The 17225-nt window shown below is 33.7% G+C and overlaps 2 protein-coding genes across 2 annotated transcripts; one reads left to right on the forward strand and one right to left on the reverse strand.

Moving 5' to 3' along the window:
* The first annotated feature begins 9706 nt into the window (after positions 1–9706).
* Positions 9707–11374, forward strand: LOC109208472 (putative ETHYLENE INSENSITIVE 3-like 4 protein). The gene has a single exon (XM_019371589.1). The coding sequence runs from the start codon at positions 9777–9779 to the stop codon at positions 11283–11285; it is 1509 nt and encodes a 502-aa protein (XP_019227134.1). The 5' UTR covers positions 9707–9776; the 3' UTR covers positions 11286–11374.
* A 424-nt stretch (positions 11375–11798) lies between these two features.
* LOC109208461 (type I inositol polyphosphate 5-phosphatase 5) lies at positions 11799–16799 on the reverse strand. Its single transcript, XM_019371573.1, has 10 exons — positions 16475–16799; positions 16293–16380; positions 16106–16180; positions 15344–15431; positions 15146–15250; positions 14538–15063; positions 13748–13941; positions 12993–13101; positions 12580–12728; positions 11799–12112 (listed from the first exon to the last, which is right to left on the reverse strand). The coding sequence occupies exons 1-10, from the start codon at positions 16628–16630 to the stop codon at positions 11881–11883; spliced, it is 1722 nt and encodes a 573-aa protein (XP_019227118.1). The 5' UTR covers positions 16631–16799; the 3' UTR covers positions 11799–11880.
* Positions 16800–17225: the final 426 nt, after the last annotated feature.

Genomic DNA, 17225 nt, shown 5'->3' on the forward strand with positions numbered 1-17225 from the left:
TCACCTCTCAAGCACAAAGAAGAGAGAAAAATAAAAGTACCCCGCTAAAGTTTTTCACAAAACTAGCAAAAGCGTTCTTCAAACTCACGTTAGAAGAATGTAAGATAAAAAGAACCTTACCCACTCGTTCTTCAATCCCGCAAGATTGCAAGAAGCGTTGAATAAAGGAAGAAGAATGAAATAAAAACTCAATCACGTTTTTGAAGCTAATGCTCAAAGAAACTAATCACTAATTAAACTAGAATAAGAATAAGGCTAAGAAAATCTATCTTAACTGAAATAGGAAAAAGAATTCTAGTAGGAATAAGATACCAACTAACAATCCTAGTTTGACTAGAACAGCAAATATAATCCTAGTAAAATAAAAAGTAAATTACTAGGAAACAAGAAATAAGAAATCCCAATCTTTAAGGAAAATAAATCTTAATCTTGAATGGATTCTTGGACTTCTTCAATTTCTTGAAATTCGTGGGCCTCAATTGGACTAAGGCTAATTAGTGTAAGCATTTTAAATTTGTAGCCCAATTCTCCAAATTCATTGGCACCTTCATAAGTCCAATAAGCCTCCATTGTTGTAGAAAATATGGCCTCCATATGTTCATCAATAGGGGAAGTGCAAGTCACTCCCAAACTAAACAAAATTTCCTTCAACCATTCACCTCACAGATTGTCATTGCCATAGAACAATATTCAACCTTTACAAATGATCGAGAGACGGTATGTTGCTTCTTAGTCTTCCAAGATATGGGCGAGTCGCCCAACGAGATAAACCAACCTGTGACGAGCGTCGAGTCAAGGGACAACCAGCCCAATCAAAGTCACACCATCCATAGAGACGTAGATCATATTTTTTTTTCCAACAAAATACCTTATCCTGGATTCCCTTCAAGTGGCGAACAACCCATAAAGTTGCATCCCAATGCTCCTCTTTTGGTTGCTGCATGAACTGAGATAAAATATGAACACTGTAGGACAGTTCCGGCCGAATGAAGCATAGATAAATAAGTCGACCTGTCAAACAAAGATAACACTCAGGGTTATCAGGCGCACGTCCACCCGCCAATGCCACCCAATGATTCTATTCAAACAGTATTCCACAGGCTTAGCACCTAATAAACCAACCTTTGAGATAATATCCAAGGCATATTTTTGTTGAGTCACGCAGATGCCTTCTAATTTTTTGGAGACTTCCACTCCCAGAAAATATTTCAATCTACCCAAATCCTTTATGTGAAAGTATTTGCCAAGATAGGTTTTGAACTCGCGGATAGCCTCGAGCTCATTGCCCGAGATAATCAGATCATCAACATACACAAGGGCGTTTACTCGAACTTCATCCTTTTTCAGAGTTAAAAGAGAGTAATCGGAGTATGAATGCTTAAACCCAAAGTCCTCCGAAATAGCCGATAACTTAGCAAACCAACACCTCGACGCTTGCTTTAACCCATTAAGGGACTTTCAAAGTCTGCACACTTGTCTTGAGTGATGGTGTAAAGTAGATGGAGGAGCAGTTAGGACGGACAAGTATAGTCTGAGTGAACTTTCACTTTATTTGCTTTTAATTAGGATGAGTTCTTTTGGCTAGTATAGTTGATGGTGAACTAGGAAAACATTTGTATTTTGGCAGAAAATATCCTTCATTGTGCCTGTAAGTGGCGGACGCACGTGGTGGCAAGAGGGTTTAACTGAACTCGTTTCATCAAAAAATAATACTGTGTATATGTATAAATTACCATTAAAACTGTGTAAGTTTTACATAAATATTTTAATTGAACCCACTTGACAACTACTATTTTACGACTAAAGTTATGTACTTGTAAATTGAACTCGCTTGCACAAAATCTTGGATCCACCACTGGTATCTATGTAACGCTTGTAAAGTGTTAGTTTGACCAAGATCAAAAAAAACGTTTTCCTTCTAAATACCTATATTTCAGAAGAGCTGAACGATTCGAATTTCACTTCTTTTGAAGAAAGTGAAAAAAGAGATGACGAGCGTATGTGAAAAGAGGTATATGTCTGGCTTCCACTTAAAGAATGAAGAATTTTTTACCTCCTATAGCAAAGGTTGATACCTTATTTATTTTAAATAAATACTATCTTAAAAAGTTATATTCCATAGTTACCTTTTGATTTTTATAGCTAAATATCTATTTATGGTCACCTCCTGCCCTTAAGGCATAAAATACGCTTTGTATTATTTTTCTCTCTCATTCTTTGAGATTTTTCTCCACCCTCTCTCTCTCAACGCTAGTTAATTTTCTCCATGAATACAAACTCATGGATTCTCTCTCATCAGTTCCTCCGTCAATCGTTCTTCCTCCTAGAAAGCTTCTCCGCCACCACCACCACTAGCGGCGAATCTCTGCTCTTTCTTCTCACGCCAAGCCAAAATAAAAATAAAAAACTTTGTTCAATTAATAGATATATCATCCCCAGAGATCGAAGTGATGGGATCAAGGACTTCAGGGTAAGGAATCAAAGTCGTGAACATCATATCCTATAGCCATGCAAACGCTTAGCCCATCTTCTAGCCATGAACGGATCGTGATATTCCCAGCTCTCAACACTGCTACTTCTCCGGCGTAGCAACGGAAACCGGAGGCAACGGTGACGGCGAGACGACATTAGGGTTGTTCTTGAACAAAGACGACGGAGTTTGGGCTGAGCAACTTGAATTTTCTGTTAATATATTTCAATGTATTTAAATGTATCTCGTTGTTTTTCCATGTATTTCATTGTATTCATTATTTTTTTCCCATTTATTTCAATGTACCTTGCTGTATTCCATGTATTTCATTGTATTCACTATCTCGTTGTATTCCATGAATGTATTCATATATTTTTTTAATTAATATAATTTATGTATTCAGATGTATATATGTATTCAAATTGCTCTGTTTTTGTTGTATTTATCGGCTGGAAAAAATTTCAGCATATTTTCTCTGAAGATTGCTATATTTTTGGGGTGTTTTTCGGTTGAGAATCTTTTTTATAACTGGAAATACAAATTTTGTGTGTTATAATTGAGTTTTTTGAGTTATATTAGGAGTCTATTATGTTAATTGATTCACTTTCCGTTTAAAAACAGCTGTAATCTCCTGTTTCACGCCGTGAATACAGTCGAATACCAAAATCTGTCTAGCTGTAATCCCCTGTTTCATGCCTAGAAATGCTACTATATTCATGAATATAGTAGCTTAAATACATCGAATACACTCTAAAAACCTGAAAACATAGCTATAGGAAGTAATATAGTAGATGGTAGCTACAACTAGCTAATAACCACTAAAACATAGTGGTTTCTGAAAGTTACTCAAGAATGAACCTTAGGGGTGTCAACTGGGCTGAGTTGATTTTTGGCGAGTTAAAATGTGCTAAGTCAATAACCGTCCAAAAGTTACTTGGCTGGGATGAGCTGCATCAAGATAGACTAAAATTTGGGTCATGCCCAGCCCGCCCAACTCTTACAAAGCTTTAATTGTTTATGTTGTTTTCTTATAAATTGTTCAATTACCAAATAAGTTGTTTTTCTTTTGTTATGGTCATATGTAATATATCAAATAAAAAAATTATTTTAAAAATATAGCAAAGTAACTTATGGATCGCTTCGGGCAAAAAATCAGCCCAAGTTTAACTAGGCTGAGATGTGTTGGATGAACATAGACCGACAAATAACCAGGTTAATGACCAGCCCAACAATAAATAGATTGAGCGAGTTAAATGGGTTTGGCCTCTTTTTGCCACCCGTAATGAACTTACTTGAATCCAAAAGCAAGAAGGTGTGTCGGCCTCAACATCATATTTAGGGGTGGCAAATGGGCGGGTTGGGCTGAATTTGGGCGGGCCAAGATGAGTTAGGTCAATAAATGGGTCACTGCCCAACCCAACCCAAAGTGTACTTGGGCTAAGATGGGCTGAGTCAAGATGAGCTAAACAATGGGTCATAACCCAACCCGCCCAACTTGACCCATGTTTTAGAACCATGCTCATCTTGCATAAAAAAGCCTTTTACCTTAAAATGTGTAAGTTGAGAAATATTTTACGGGGTGGGGTTGGGGTGGTAGGGTGGTGCAGAAAAACGAAAAAACAGAAAATTGAAAATACGAATTTTTTTAGGGCGTTTACGCTGCGGGCAGGGGGGAAGGGGGTAAAGAAAAATAAAAAATTGAAAATACCAAAAAAAAGTTAAATTTTTTTTGAGGGGGTTTGTGCGGGGAGGGGTTGGGTAGGGTGGGTGGATAGTGCAGAAAACAAAGAAACAGAAATTGAAAATACAAAAAAAAAACTATAAAAAAAATATTTTTTAAGGGGGTTTGCGGGGGGTGGGGGTGGGGTGGGGGGGTGCAGGGAGTAGGGTGGGTGAGTGGTGCAGAAAAACAAAAGAAAAAAAATTAAAAATACGAAAAGATAAAAAAGTAAAATTGGAGCAACTAAGTAAATTTCTAGATAAGTTTGGTTGAGATCTCTTTGTTTTGGGTGAGTTTCATGGGTTGTATTTGGGCTGCTTAAGGGGTCAGAATGGGCTATAAAAAATAATTGGTTAACTTGGGCTCAGCCCAAATTAACCCATGAGCTAATATGTTTGTAGCCCAACCCATTAATCTCTGGGCGGGTTGGGCGGGCTGTATGGATTTGGGCTCACATTGTCACCCCTAATCATATGAGATTTTTACATTCCTATGCCACATAGGAAACTTTATTACCCTCAATGTTTAAGGTTTGACTTAATTACACTTAGTATACCGAATTATCAATTCTATACCATAATTAATTAAGGGTATAATTAATTGTACATTTTTTACTCCTTAATTAAAGGAATCTGCACGTTTCTCTCTCCTAACCCCTCAGTCCCACCCACGTTTTATCCATACCCACGTTCTTTTTACCATTTTCCATCTTCTGAAACCAAATTCTCCCTCTAAATTCACAGAAAATTGAAGAAACCCTTCAACAAAGTTGGTTTCCCAGTTTACTCCAGTTGAAGTTCATCAATGAAGAACAACAAAGTTCATCAAAATTAAAGTCAAATCTTCAAAGTTCATACACACATTTACCTTCAGCTTCAAATTTTCTCAATGAAGAAGAACAAACCTTCAAAGAGACAAGAGAGCAGCAATTCCACCATTGACAGCCATTAAAAAGCTTTGAAGCTTTGAATTCAAATTTGGGTTTTCAAAAATCATTATTTATTTTGATTGGGTGTTGTTGAAAATAATTGGGAATATGTTTTGGAGTTTATATCTCAATTTTGAGGGGTTTTGGTGAAGATTAGACATGGTTTTGACTGAAATTCAGATTGAAACTCGAAGAAGAAGAAGAAGAAGAAGAAGAAGAAGAAGAAGAAGAAGAAGAAGAAGAAGAAGAAGAAGACATATTGCAGAAATTGTAGATAAATTGTAGAAAAATTGTAGATAAATTGTAGATAAATTGTAGACTGTTTTTTGCAGAAGATTTTGTAGAAGTTTTAGTCGTTTTGGATGTGTGAAAACAGAAAATAATGCATCTACAATCAGAATACAAATAATCTACAATTTATCTACAAAATATCTACAAACTGGATACATTGAATTTTAATATCCCAATTCCCATTTCAATTTTAGCATAATTGGCATTTTCGACATAATTGCGTTTTTTGCAGAAGATTTGTAGAAGTTTTAGTCGTTTTTGATTATTTGTAAAAACAGAAAACAAAGCACCTACAATTAGAATACAAATAATCTACAATTTATCTACAAAATATCTACAAACTGGGTACATTGAATTTTTATATCCCAATTTCTCATCCAATTGTAGCAGAATTGTGATTTTTGACATAATTACGTTTTTTCAGAAGATTTATAGAAGTTTTAGCCATTTTCTATTTGTGAAAAAAGAAAATAAAGCATCTACAATCAGAATACAAATAATCTACAATTTATCTACAATTTCTGCAATATGTCTTCTTCTTCTTCTTCTTCTTCTTCTTCTTCTTCTTCTTCTTCGAGTTTCAATCTGAATTTCAGTCAAAAACCAAGTCTAATCTTCACCAAAACCCCTCAAAATTAAGATATAAACTCCAAACCATATTCCCGATTTCAACAACACCCAATCCAAACAAATAATGATTTTTGAAAACCCAAATTTGAATTCAAAGCTTTCAAGCTTTTTAATGGCTATCAATGGTGGAAAATATCTAGAAGAATATTTACTTCCATAATTGTAGCGCGCCTAAATAGGAATATCTGGAAGAATATGATTTGATCTGATTTACGCCAAATCTTTTTAGAATATTGTGTTCCTCAATTTTAGCTCGACAAATTAGGAAGATTCAGCTACTATTAATTAGTATTTAATGATTGGTATAATAACTGTCGAAAAAATGTGGACAGGGCGGGTAAATTAGAAACTATGCACATTTTTAGTAATAAGGTTTCATATATGGTATAGGAAAGAAAAAATCTTTAATCATATTCACGTGAAACTATTCCGGCCCTTTTCAAATATAAAAAGCGACAAAGTCACAAAATAACATGTCTATATTATGAACGTGACATTCCTATTGATTAATTGTCTCATAAACGACAACTTCATTTGATATACGATTTTGTCAATTAGCTTTTATTCTATGTATGTCACGGATATTAGTATTTAGTTCCATGCCTTGGTACTCTTTCTCCTTATGATTGACACAGATTGATAGCTACAATGGCTTAATTTACGTATGGAAAAACGAAGTATCGTATCAACCAATTGTAAAGTTTATGTATAAAGAATTATTAAATACTCCCCCTTCGTTTCATTTCATGAGACATGAAGAAAGAAACCTTGTGAAACTTTGTGATTTTAAAGATACCATGATACGTGTGGCCAAAAAATAAATAAAATGAGAAGTTTAAAGTCAAATTATTTCTAAGTATAAAAATATGTCATTTGTTTAGAGCAAACTAAGAAGAAAATAATATCACTGGAAATAGAAGAGAGAGAGAGTAGTACTACTTAAAGTTCAATGCATAACCAACTATGAATTATTCAAGAATATCAAACTTAGTAAATTGTTGATGAATTTGTAATCATTTAACAAATCTTTTTGTGCATAAAAATGATAATCGGAATGTTTAAAACTCAAAAAGTATATATCAATTGGTACAAAAGATAATTAGGTGTATTTCCATCCAAGATTTTCAATGGGGTACAATGAGTTTAAATCTTAAAGATGATTGACCACAATGGAAATTAGGAAGGACAAAATAAAGTGGGTGTTGACGATCAAAACCCCCATATTGATTCAAAGGAAGATGAAGAAACGAGAAAGAAGAAGATGAAGGAATAGACAGAGAATTTCGGAGTCTCCAAGGAAGAAGATGAGCTTATGTCTGAAGGAGATCTGATGATATATATTTTAAAGATACACGTGTCAAGATCAGAACCCTTTGATTCTAAATTCTCAATTTGATCTGAGACGTTGGGTTATTAAAAGAAGAATGAATCACAACCATTCATTCAAAATGTTACACATTTCAGATGAAAATTTCACACGTGAATAGCACATGGACATAGTACATTGTAAAGGAATAATTCTGTTAGTTAGTTTTACAAATAGCCAATAGGATTTAGTACAAGTGTACAGAAATATTTATTTACATTCTTTTGTATCTATACATAGATTTGTATAAGAGTACCAAGCTGTGAATAAGAATATACACGGAAAATTTCTCAAATTCAGTCTCTTTTCTTTCAGTGGGAGGGTAGTCGATTTCAAAAACGTGCTTTTCGATTTCAAAAAAAAAGTGGGAGGGTAGACAATATATTTCCTCCATTTTAATTTATGTGACAATATGTTTTTATTCATTCCAAAAGAAAAATACTAACATTTTAAATTTGGATAATATTTAATTTAAATTTTATATTTTATCTTTAATGACAAGCTTTTATAATTATATAATATAATTATTATGACATATTTGAAATTATATTTTTCAAAAATCTTGATCCTTTATTTCTAAAAGAAGAATATGATATTAGAAGAGCGTCCACACACCCCCTCCCCCGGTCAAAAGAAAAATCGTCCGTCAAGAACTTACATAAGAGGATTCGTAAGTCCAATCTTTCTATATATAGTAAGTAGACGTGTAGCTTTAAAATACGCACATGCACAGAAATCAAGGGTAATACTCTCCAGAGAGTTCGAGTGATCGAAGTCCCTCTCCCTCCAACGAGAAGGAATGAGAAAACTGTTAGACTATTTTGAATTCCGTTCGCTGTATTGATATCGACCATTTAGAATCACACAAGTCATAATATATCATATTAAGCTACTCAAAATTTTAAATAGCTGAACAAAATGCAAATGCTCAAAACGATCGGTTGAGTCGTTTTAGAGAGAGTAGTACTACTTAAAGCTCAATGCATAACCAAATACGGATCATTAAAGACTCAAACTTAGTAAATTGTTGATGAATTTGTAATCATTTAACAAATTTTTTTGTACATAAAAATGATAATTAAAATATTTAAAATTCAAAATATATATATCAAATTGTACAAAAGATAAGTAGGTATATTGCATTCCCAAGATTGTCAATGGAATACAATGAGTTTAAATATTAAAGATGATGGACCACAGTGGAAACGAGGAAGGATGAAGGGGGAGGGTAAACATTTTTTAAAGATATACTCCCTTCTTAATTTATATGACAGTATTTTTTTATCCCTAGCTTCCAAAAGAAAGAGTAACATTTTAAATTTGAATATAATTTAATTTAAACTTCACATTTTATTTTTAATGATAAACTTTATAATTATATAATATAATTGTTACGACATTTAAAATCACATATTTCAAATATCTTGATCCTTTATTTCTTCAAGCAGAATATGATATTAGAAGAGCGTCCACCCCCCACCCCCACCCCTCCGGCCAAAAGAAAAATCGCCATTCGCCAGAACTTACATAAGAGGAAGTGTCAATTCTTAAGAGCAATCTTTCTATATATAGTAACTATACGTGTAGCTTTAAAATACACACATGCACATGAATCAAGAATATATACTCTCGAGAGTGTTCAACTCAAAGTCAAAGACCCTCTCCCTCCTTCAACGAGAAGGAACGAGAAAACATTACATTTTATTCTTAATGTTGACTCACATAAATTTTATGATTTATTTTAGATTGTGAGTTTTAAAAGTCTTTTCTCATTCTTAAACTTTAATCACAATTTAATAATATCATATAAATTGAGACTGAGGGAGTATCTCTTTACTCATATTTTGTTTTTTACTTCAACATTTTTACAAGAGGAAGGTGCTAATCAAGAAACACTTTGTGCATTGGGTAAAAGGCCGTTTTTATTGTGGTATACAAGTAAATTATATACCTGAATTCATTAGTAAGTGTGAATTGATGCTGAGTAAGCACGAAAACCATATGTTTTCACATGCATGCAAACTTGAAGATAAACCACGAATACATCTGACATAACTCTCCCCTCCTAATTGCATCACTCCTCACGTCTGCAGTTTTCTGCTTATTCACATGAGCTGCAACTATTTCCCAAGTTTCATCAGTTTCTTCCCTAATTTCCTCCAAAATCACCATTCACTCTTGGGAAGAGCCACCTTCTGTCTCCTCATTTTATATATTCTCACCGCCACATTTCACGAATAAAAACATTTTCCTCTTAGTCTCACCGTTCTTAAGACTTAAGACATAGTACACATTCTTTGATAAATCTATTACAATTTGGTCTAGCTAGCTATATTTCACTTCTTTTTTTCTTGCTATCTCGAAATTAAACATGGTTGAATTTCAAGAAATTATAGAGCCTTTGAGCCCAATGAGCGATGTGGAAGAGAACCAAGAATTAGATGATGAAGAAATCAACTATGATGATCTCAAACGGCGCATGTGGAAGGACCGCATGCGTATAAAGAAGCTTATAAAGACCAAGAAGGAAATCAACACTTCCACTTGTAGCAAAGATTTACTAGAGGATGATGAAGACGACGACTCACAAGCTAAGAAAGAACAATCCCGCCGTAAAAAGATGTCAAGAGCTCAAGATTCAGTCCTCAAGTACATGGTAAAAATCATGGAGATTTGCAAAGGTCAAGGCTTCGTTTATGGGATCGTGCCAGAAAAAGGGAAGCCAGTAACCGGCTCATCGGATAGTTTAAGGGAGTGGTGGAAGGAGAAGGTGAGGTTTGAACAAAATGCTCCAGCTGCCATTGCTGCATTCTTGCCTAAATTAGTGGAAGAAAATATATTGGATCCTACTTCATGCATGCATCTTCTTCAAGACTTGCAAGATACTACTTTGGGCTCACTACTTTCTGCCCTAATGCAACATTGTATACCTCCACAAAGGAGGTTTCCTTTGGATACAGGGTTGGCCCCACCTTGGTGGCCAACAGGGAGGGAACTTTGGTGGGGTGATCAAGGTTCTTCACAAGAATTAGGTCCGCCACCTTACAAGAAGCCTCATGATTTGAAAAAGGCATGGAAAGTAAGTGTTTTGGCTGCTATTATCAAGCATATGACTACTAATATGGATAAGATGAAAAGGTTGGTTAAACAATCCAAGAGTTTGCAAAACAAGATGACAGCTAAAGAAACAGCTACTTGGTCAAAAGTTGTTCATCAAGAAGAAGTCCTTCTCGAGCTCACTGAAAAAGCTCTCAAGATTTCAACATCAAAGGAGGAGGAGGAGGAGGAGGAGGAAGAAGAAGAAAATAAGGGAAAAGAAGATGAATATCTTGCTTTAGTACCCAAAATTGGTAATCATGTCAATATATTTGATGACTCTACTTTGAGGGGAAAGGAGAAAAGGAAAGGGGTGTTCGAGAGCGATATAGACATGGAGGAGGAAATTTATGCTACCCAAAATTCAAGTAATTGCGCGCAAAGTGATTTAGGGGTGGGATTACCATACAAGAATTCAAGAATTGACTCCGAGAAGGGGGAGGATCAATTACTTGATCTGTCCATCAACAACTTTCATAGCTTGATTGAAGTACAACCAATTCCACACGAAGAGATAATGGTTGGTCATGGCCAACATGATTGGGTGAACATGGAGATAAAAAGGAGCTTCGATAGCTACAATGCATCACAAAATGCTAATGGAGGATCAGTTGTGGAGAATTTCGAAGGATTTTGGGGAGGCAATGTCCTTGAGCAACTTCATTATGATCCCTCAACTTATGGAAACAAGACTTTGAATGCTACTCCACAAGAAGATGTTGTTATACATCATCAAGCTCCTATTTCTGTTTGGGATTTGGCATATGAGGAAAGCTCCAATTAAAATGAACCATTACTGCTTTTTGTGTTTCTATTTTTTTTTCTTTCGAACATTTAGTAGATTACTTATATTTCTTATTTTAGACGCACTTTATGGACACATATATATATATATATATATATATATATATATATATATATATATATTAAAATTGGTATAATTATCTTTNTATAATTATCTTTTTCTTTAATGCTCATTTTTTTCCTTTGACATTATCATGATGAAGGGGAGCCTTGGTACAATAGTAAAGTTGTCTTTGTGTGACTTAGGTCACGGGTTCAAGTCATGGAATCAGCCACTAATGTTTCCGTTATGGTAGACTGCTTACATCATACCCCCTTGGTGAAACTCTTCCTTGAAGACTGCGTGAACGCGAAATATTTCATACACCTGAGTTGCCCTTTTTATTGATCATTTTAGAGGTTTTCCTTGGATTATTCAATACTATCTTAGTTTTGTTAAAAATCATTTGTCTACTACTTGAAATTTAGGGGCAAAAAAATTGCCTAGCGTAACTTAATGAGATAATAGAGGGAAACCTTTCTGCCTCAAGATCCTTAAAAGGTGAACTGTACAAGATTTAAATTAATTTTCAATTTCAATAATCATAGAAACTGTGTCTCTGGGGTATTAAATCTTCATACTCCAATCTAGTAGCAGTGCAAGAAAAACCCTTTCTAAACTTTGAGTTGTTGTTGTTGGCCTCTATCTCCACCTCCACATCCACGGCAAATACTGCACAAACCGGTCTATGATCTGAAAATCTTGACTCTCCTCGAATATAAGATAATTGTTCAATACCCTCGCCTAACCATAATATTCTATCACACCTGAAATTTAAAAATATATGTAAGGATCAAATATATTATTATAAGCCCTAGGTTAGAGTATATGTAGTACACCGGTTGACTAAAGGTTATTGTTCATCTGGTGTTTGGTTAGCAAAAATATTCTATCAAAATGGGGAAAATGACTTCCCTCCCATGTCCAGAAGTCATTTTCTGTAGAATTGTCTTCACTTTAAACTTTTTATTACTTGTTCCAACTCCCACTTAGATACTAGTAATCTTTAACGCTCAAAATTTTCATCAAGTACACTCTCCAAGTTGCTAATAATTATTAATTTTTTAATCGAAAAATATTTTTCATGATAAACATTTTCCTTGAAAACCGAAGTTTATCCTGTCAAACATACTCGTGTTATGTCCTTGTCTCGTCTAGGTGAAAGGTTAATTTTTATTAATAGAAACACTATGCAGTGAGGTTAATTAAGAGAGAGAGAGAGAGAGAGATTAACCATGCAGGGGTTCGACGTTTCTTCTTTGATTTGGTAGTCTCTCCGGCATAGGAATCTGAATTATGAGAGTACTTATAAGTTGGGGCAAAGAAGATCTTGCCTTCATTCCACCCACTGAATACTCTTCCTGCTTCTCTCTCCACATTCAGCTGCCATCAACATAAATAAATATATGATAATAATATAATTAACATCACCTCCTTCGTTTCCTCTAAGGATTAAAATATTTTAATGACCTAATCATTTAATTCTGTCAGGTTGACACCCTAAGATCTTGTAGGTCCAACATAATTTTCAACCTTTACTAGGTGTCCCGTTGACTTCATGTTAATCCTTTTCCCTTTTCCCAATAATAAGCACCACACAAATAAATAAATAAAAAAAAAAAAAAGAAAGAAAAAAAGCCACCAAACCTGATCCTTTTCAAGAAGAGAGTCCCAGTCATTATCCTCTAACAAAAGCCTCGTTTCCTCATAGCTCAAAGACACTCTGTAGTTCAAGTCTCCAAGCCATATCACACGGCTGAAAATTAAAATTTCAAGTCTACATCATTATTTACTTTCATAGAAATGTTATCTTGAAAAAAAGGCCCAAGTAAAAAGAGGTAAATAAAATTCCATACTATTTTTGAATCTACTTACAACTTTATATAATTTTTTGGATGCTCAAGGTACAAACATGATTGTAGTACTTAGATAGGATAAACCTTTGAACTTTGTAATATTGAACTTTATGTACTTTTTAAATGGGTTCAAAATCTAATACTAGTAATTTTTTCAATATATATATTTATGTCCATGACGAAAATATTAAGTTCGATTGAACCAATCGAACAAAAGCTCCATCCACCTTTAATATTACATACTAAGCAAATAGTATGTATTATTCCTTCCATCATAATTTATGTGGTTCTTTTCACTTCTCAAGAGTCAATTTACTAATTTTAAAGCTAAATTCGATTAGATCAATTTAACAATTTAAAATTATAATTTTTATCTTCAAAAACTATATAATTAATACTATAAGTTGCATTTCTTCTCATGTCAATATGATAAAAAAGATTATATTTTAAAATATTGGTCAAAGTTCACATCGTTTGAATTTTGAGAAATAAACTTATATACAAAGTGTTATGATGGAAATGACCACTAGATAATGAAAAACTTACCCATGATCACTAATTTTTTCTGCCATTCGGCTGTCTGGAATCCTACAAATTCTGGGAAATTGTATGCTTTTGAGAATCTCAGCTACATCAGCATTTCTTCTCAGCTCATCTCCTTCTTTCTCCCCAGAAGCCAAGTGACTGCACACAAAGCAAAAGCTCGTTCGATACAGTGACATGCTTATTGCTATACACCCCTGCATATATATAATATAAATCACGTTCCATAAAAGTCAATGGAAAAAGATACACCAAAATTGAAAATGCTAGATTCGATATAAAACCAATTTAACTAGGCATATTCTTATTGTAAAGTTGATTTTTTAATATATTTATAATGGTTGTGACTAGAGTAGCTTGTGTGCATCTCAACTATTCCACCGCACATCTGCTACCTTCCACCAGCACATATATTGGCAGAGGCAAATTTAGAATTTCTAGAATATGGGTACACCACTAAAAAGAATGAGAAAAAGAAAGTTTTAATGGGAATTGAACTATTTTCCTTTGGGTAAATAATTCAACATTTAACCAAGTTCATCATTCAAGAACATAGGGGTCAACAAATAATATTAAATCAATTCTACAAAATATAAACATAAAACATCTAGTTCGACAGGAAACCCATGGATTCACGTGCCCCGTAACCAAAAAAGAAAAGTTGATTCTTACCAAGCAAATGTGGTACATGAAAAGTACTCTTCCATCACTTTCAATGATCTATTAAACCTACCATATTGAAATTTAAATGAAAAGGAAGAATAGTCAAATATTAAAACATTGTTGAACCAACCTTGTTCCCAAGACAACCCATGATACCTCTTCCAAGAGAAGATATTCTGAGATGGCCAATATGATGTGCTAACTCTTTTCGTGCCCAAACTGAAAGGAAAATCCCCACCATTTGCTTACTCGCTATGAGATTATAACTCAAACCATTAGAAGAAGGAAATTCTGCAATTGATTGTAAATCTTCTTCACTCGAATCGCGATAATGATTCAAGGGAGAACAAGAAGGATCAGTGAGCTTTCTTTGACGCCTTGTTGTTGTTGTTGTTGTTGACTCTAAAGGGCAATTACAGGTCTTGAGAAGGGTACTATTAGCTCTCAAACTCCTGCTAAGGCTTTTAAGAGAATGTTTATGAAAAGAGTTGGATTTTGAATGTTTTGAATTATGGGAGCTTGAATCACAAGAATGAACTGGTTCATGATATGATTTGTTTAATGCATGGCTTATGAGGGCTAACCATCTTGCTGCTGGCTCACTATCTTCACTCACTAATACATTTCCTGCATTTAAGGGAACAATTTCTTGAAACCTGAAAATTAAAACAAAAAAAATAATTATTTTATGTTCGCGCAAATTAAAATTAACAAATTATGTATAGTTATTAATCATACCCCAAAACATATATGTCCGCAGAACCTTCCACTTGCAAGAAATCTTCAAGATTAAGTCCATGATTAGGAGTTTTTCCTCCTACATTCCATGTACCGGCAAAAACCCTAGTAGATTTTCAGTCACATATTCTAGTTAATTAATAAAAAACTGACTTGAAAATCAAGAAACATTAATGTGGTATGAATTATTAGTCATACCTAATACTTTTAATCATAGTAGCAGGTGCCGTGGAATGATCAAAAGTCGAAAGATTTAGGCCTTCAATCCGTGCACTATTATGCCTTTCTGAGAGTAGATAAGAAATTAGTCCCATGGTTGTGTGGTTTGGGTTTTCTTCCAATCTTAAGTTTGAAACTCAAGGTATATAACTTTTTCAATGGGCAAAGCCCTCACAGGTCAATTCTATAATATGAAAACTACTTACACATTATGTTTAATTTTACAGCTGTATAATGAAAAGAGAAATAGCATTGATAATAATCAATTATACACTTTAGTCTTCTGTTAGGTGAGCTACCAAAATACTGTGCCAGAAGCTAAGCAGATGTTAGTCTATCCCTAATAACACCATTTTAATTAGAAATTTCATAATTTATTTCTCCCTATACGACATAAACCCGGTGATGTAATTAAAGGTTGGAGTCAAATGGCTACATTGGTTAGACTAAATGCACTACAGCTCAATAATGATAACCTTAATGGGATATGTCCAAGTAGTACCATAATACAGATTAAATTAAAAAACGTTCTAGGATAAGATTATTTTATTCCCTCACATGCGATGAAGATTAAAAAAGGTTTTTAGAATCATACAAATTCAATTAATATAGATGAACATACAATGGATATATTTAAAAGAATAGTACAATTCCATCATGCACAGGAAAAGTTCATAAAATTTAATTAATACCCATGCATTAAAAATTAAGTCATGTTGCTGATGATAATTTAATCCCTACCTGAGAAACTTCTCTTCACTGTAGGAGACGTTTCAAGAAAAGCTTTTCTCCTTGATATAATCTTCCAATCCACTTCTGCTCCCAAATCACCCAACCAAAAATTAAAAAATATCCATTATCAAATTCAAAGAAATATATATATATTACTCCAAAAAAAAATGACAAAGGTAACTATTGAAAACCGAACCTTGATCATTGTTATCTGATTGTGTTAGATCCTCTTCAGAGCTTCCTAAACTGCTTCTTTTGGAACTAAAGAGCTTTGGGATGATACACTTTTATTTTACAACATGAAAAAAAATATTCAAAACTCTATTTTTCCAAGAGATCAAGAAAATTAAAAAAACAATAGAAAAATAATAAATGTACCTTCTTTTTTTCACCCTTAACAGAATTGTCAGGGGTGGTGGCTGTAGAGCTGCTAGGGGAAGTGCTAGCGCCGCCGCCGGCGGTGGTGTTGACGGCGGCTGCCTTAATCATGTGGATGTTATCATCAGATTTACAACGCCTTGTTGGCGACGACATTCATGCATTCATTCACTTCAAATTGTAACGTTCGATTAAATATAGTTCCAAAATTGGGGTCAAGCCCCAGTTTTTCTTATGGATTAACAACTAATTAATTACGTTAATTAATTAAATAAATCTACCAATGCACAAAACACCAAAGAAAACTCCAAGAAACTTTCTTGATTTCTTTCTTGTCTACCTAAATTTCTGTGTTCTTTTTGTTCTGTGCTTTGTGTTTGACTTTTTATTTCCTTGAATTCTTTTTTGTTATTATTATTATTATTATTATTATTATTATTATTATTATTATTATTATTATTATTACCATAATTAATTAAACTTTTTTCTTTTTTTGCTTTTAGGGTTTCTCTTTTTTTTTTCATTAATTTTTCTTTTGTTAATTTGTAGTTTTTTTAAAAAATAATTAAAAAATAATTAAAAAATAATTATCCAATGGGATGAGAGTTTGCCGCCAAATCTTTCGGAGGTTTTGGGGTAATTGGTGATTAAACAGTTAACATCAACGGGAGTAATTTTCATAATTTTCATTAGTGGTTGCCCCCTGTTGACAGTTCATTATAAGCATGTCCCCTTAAATTTTTATTTTTAT

This window comes from Nicotiana attenuata, unplaced genomic scaffold (genome assembly GCF_001879085.1).
Source record: "Nicotiana attenuata strain UT unplaced genomic scaffold, NIATTr2, whole genome shotgun sequence".
Taxonomy (NCBI): Eukaryota; Viridiplantae; Streptophyta; class Magnoliopsida; order Solanales; family Solanaceae; genus Nicotiana; species Nicotiana attenuata.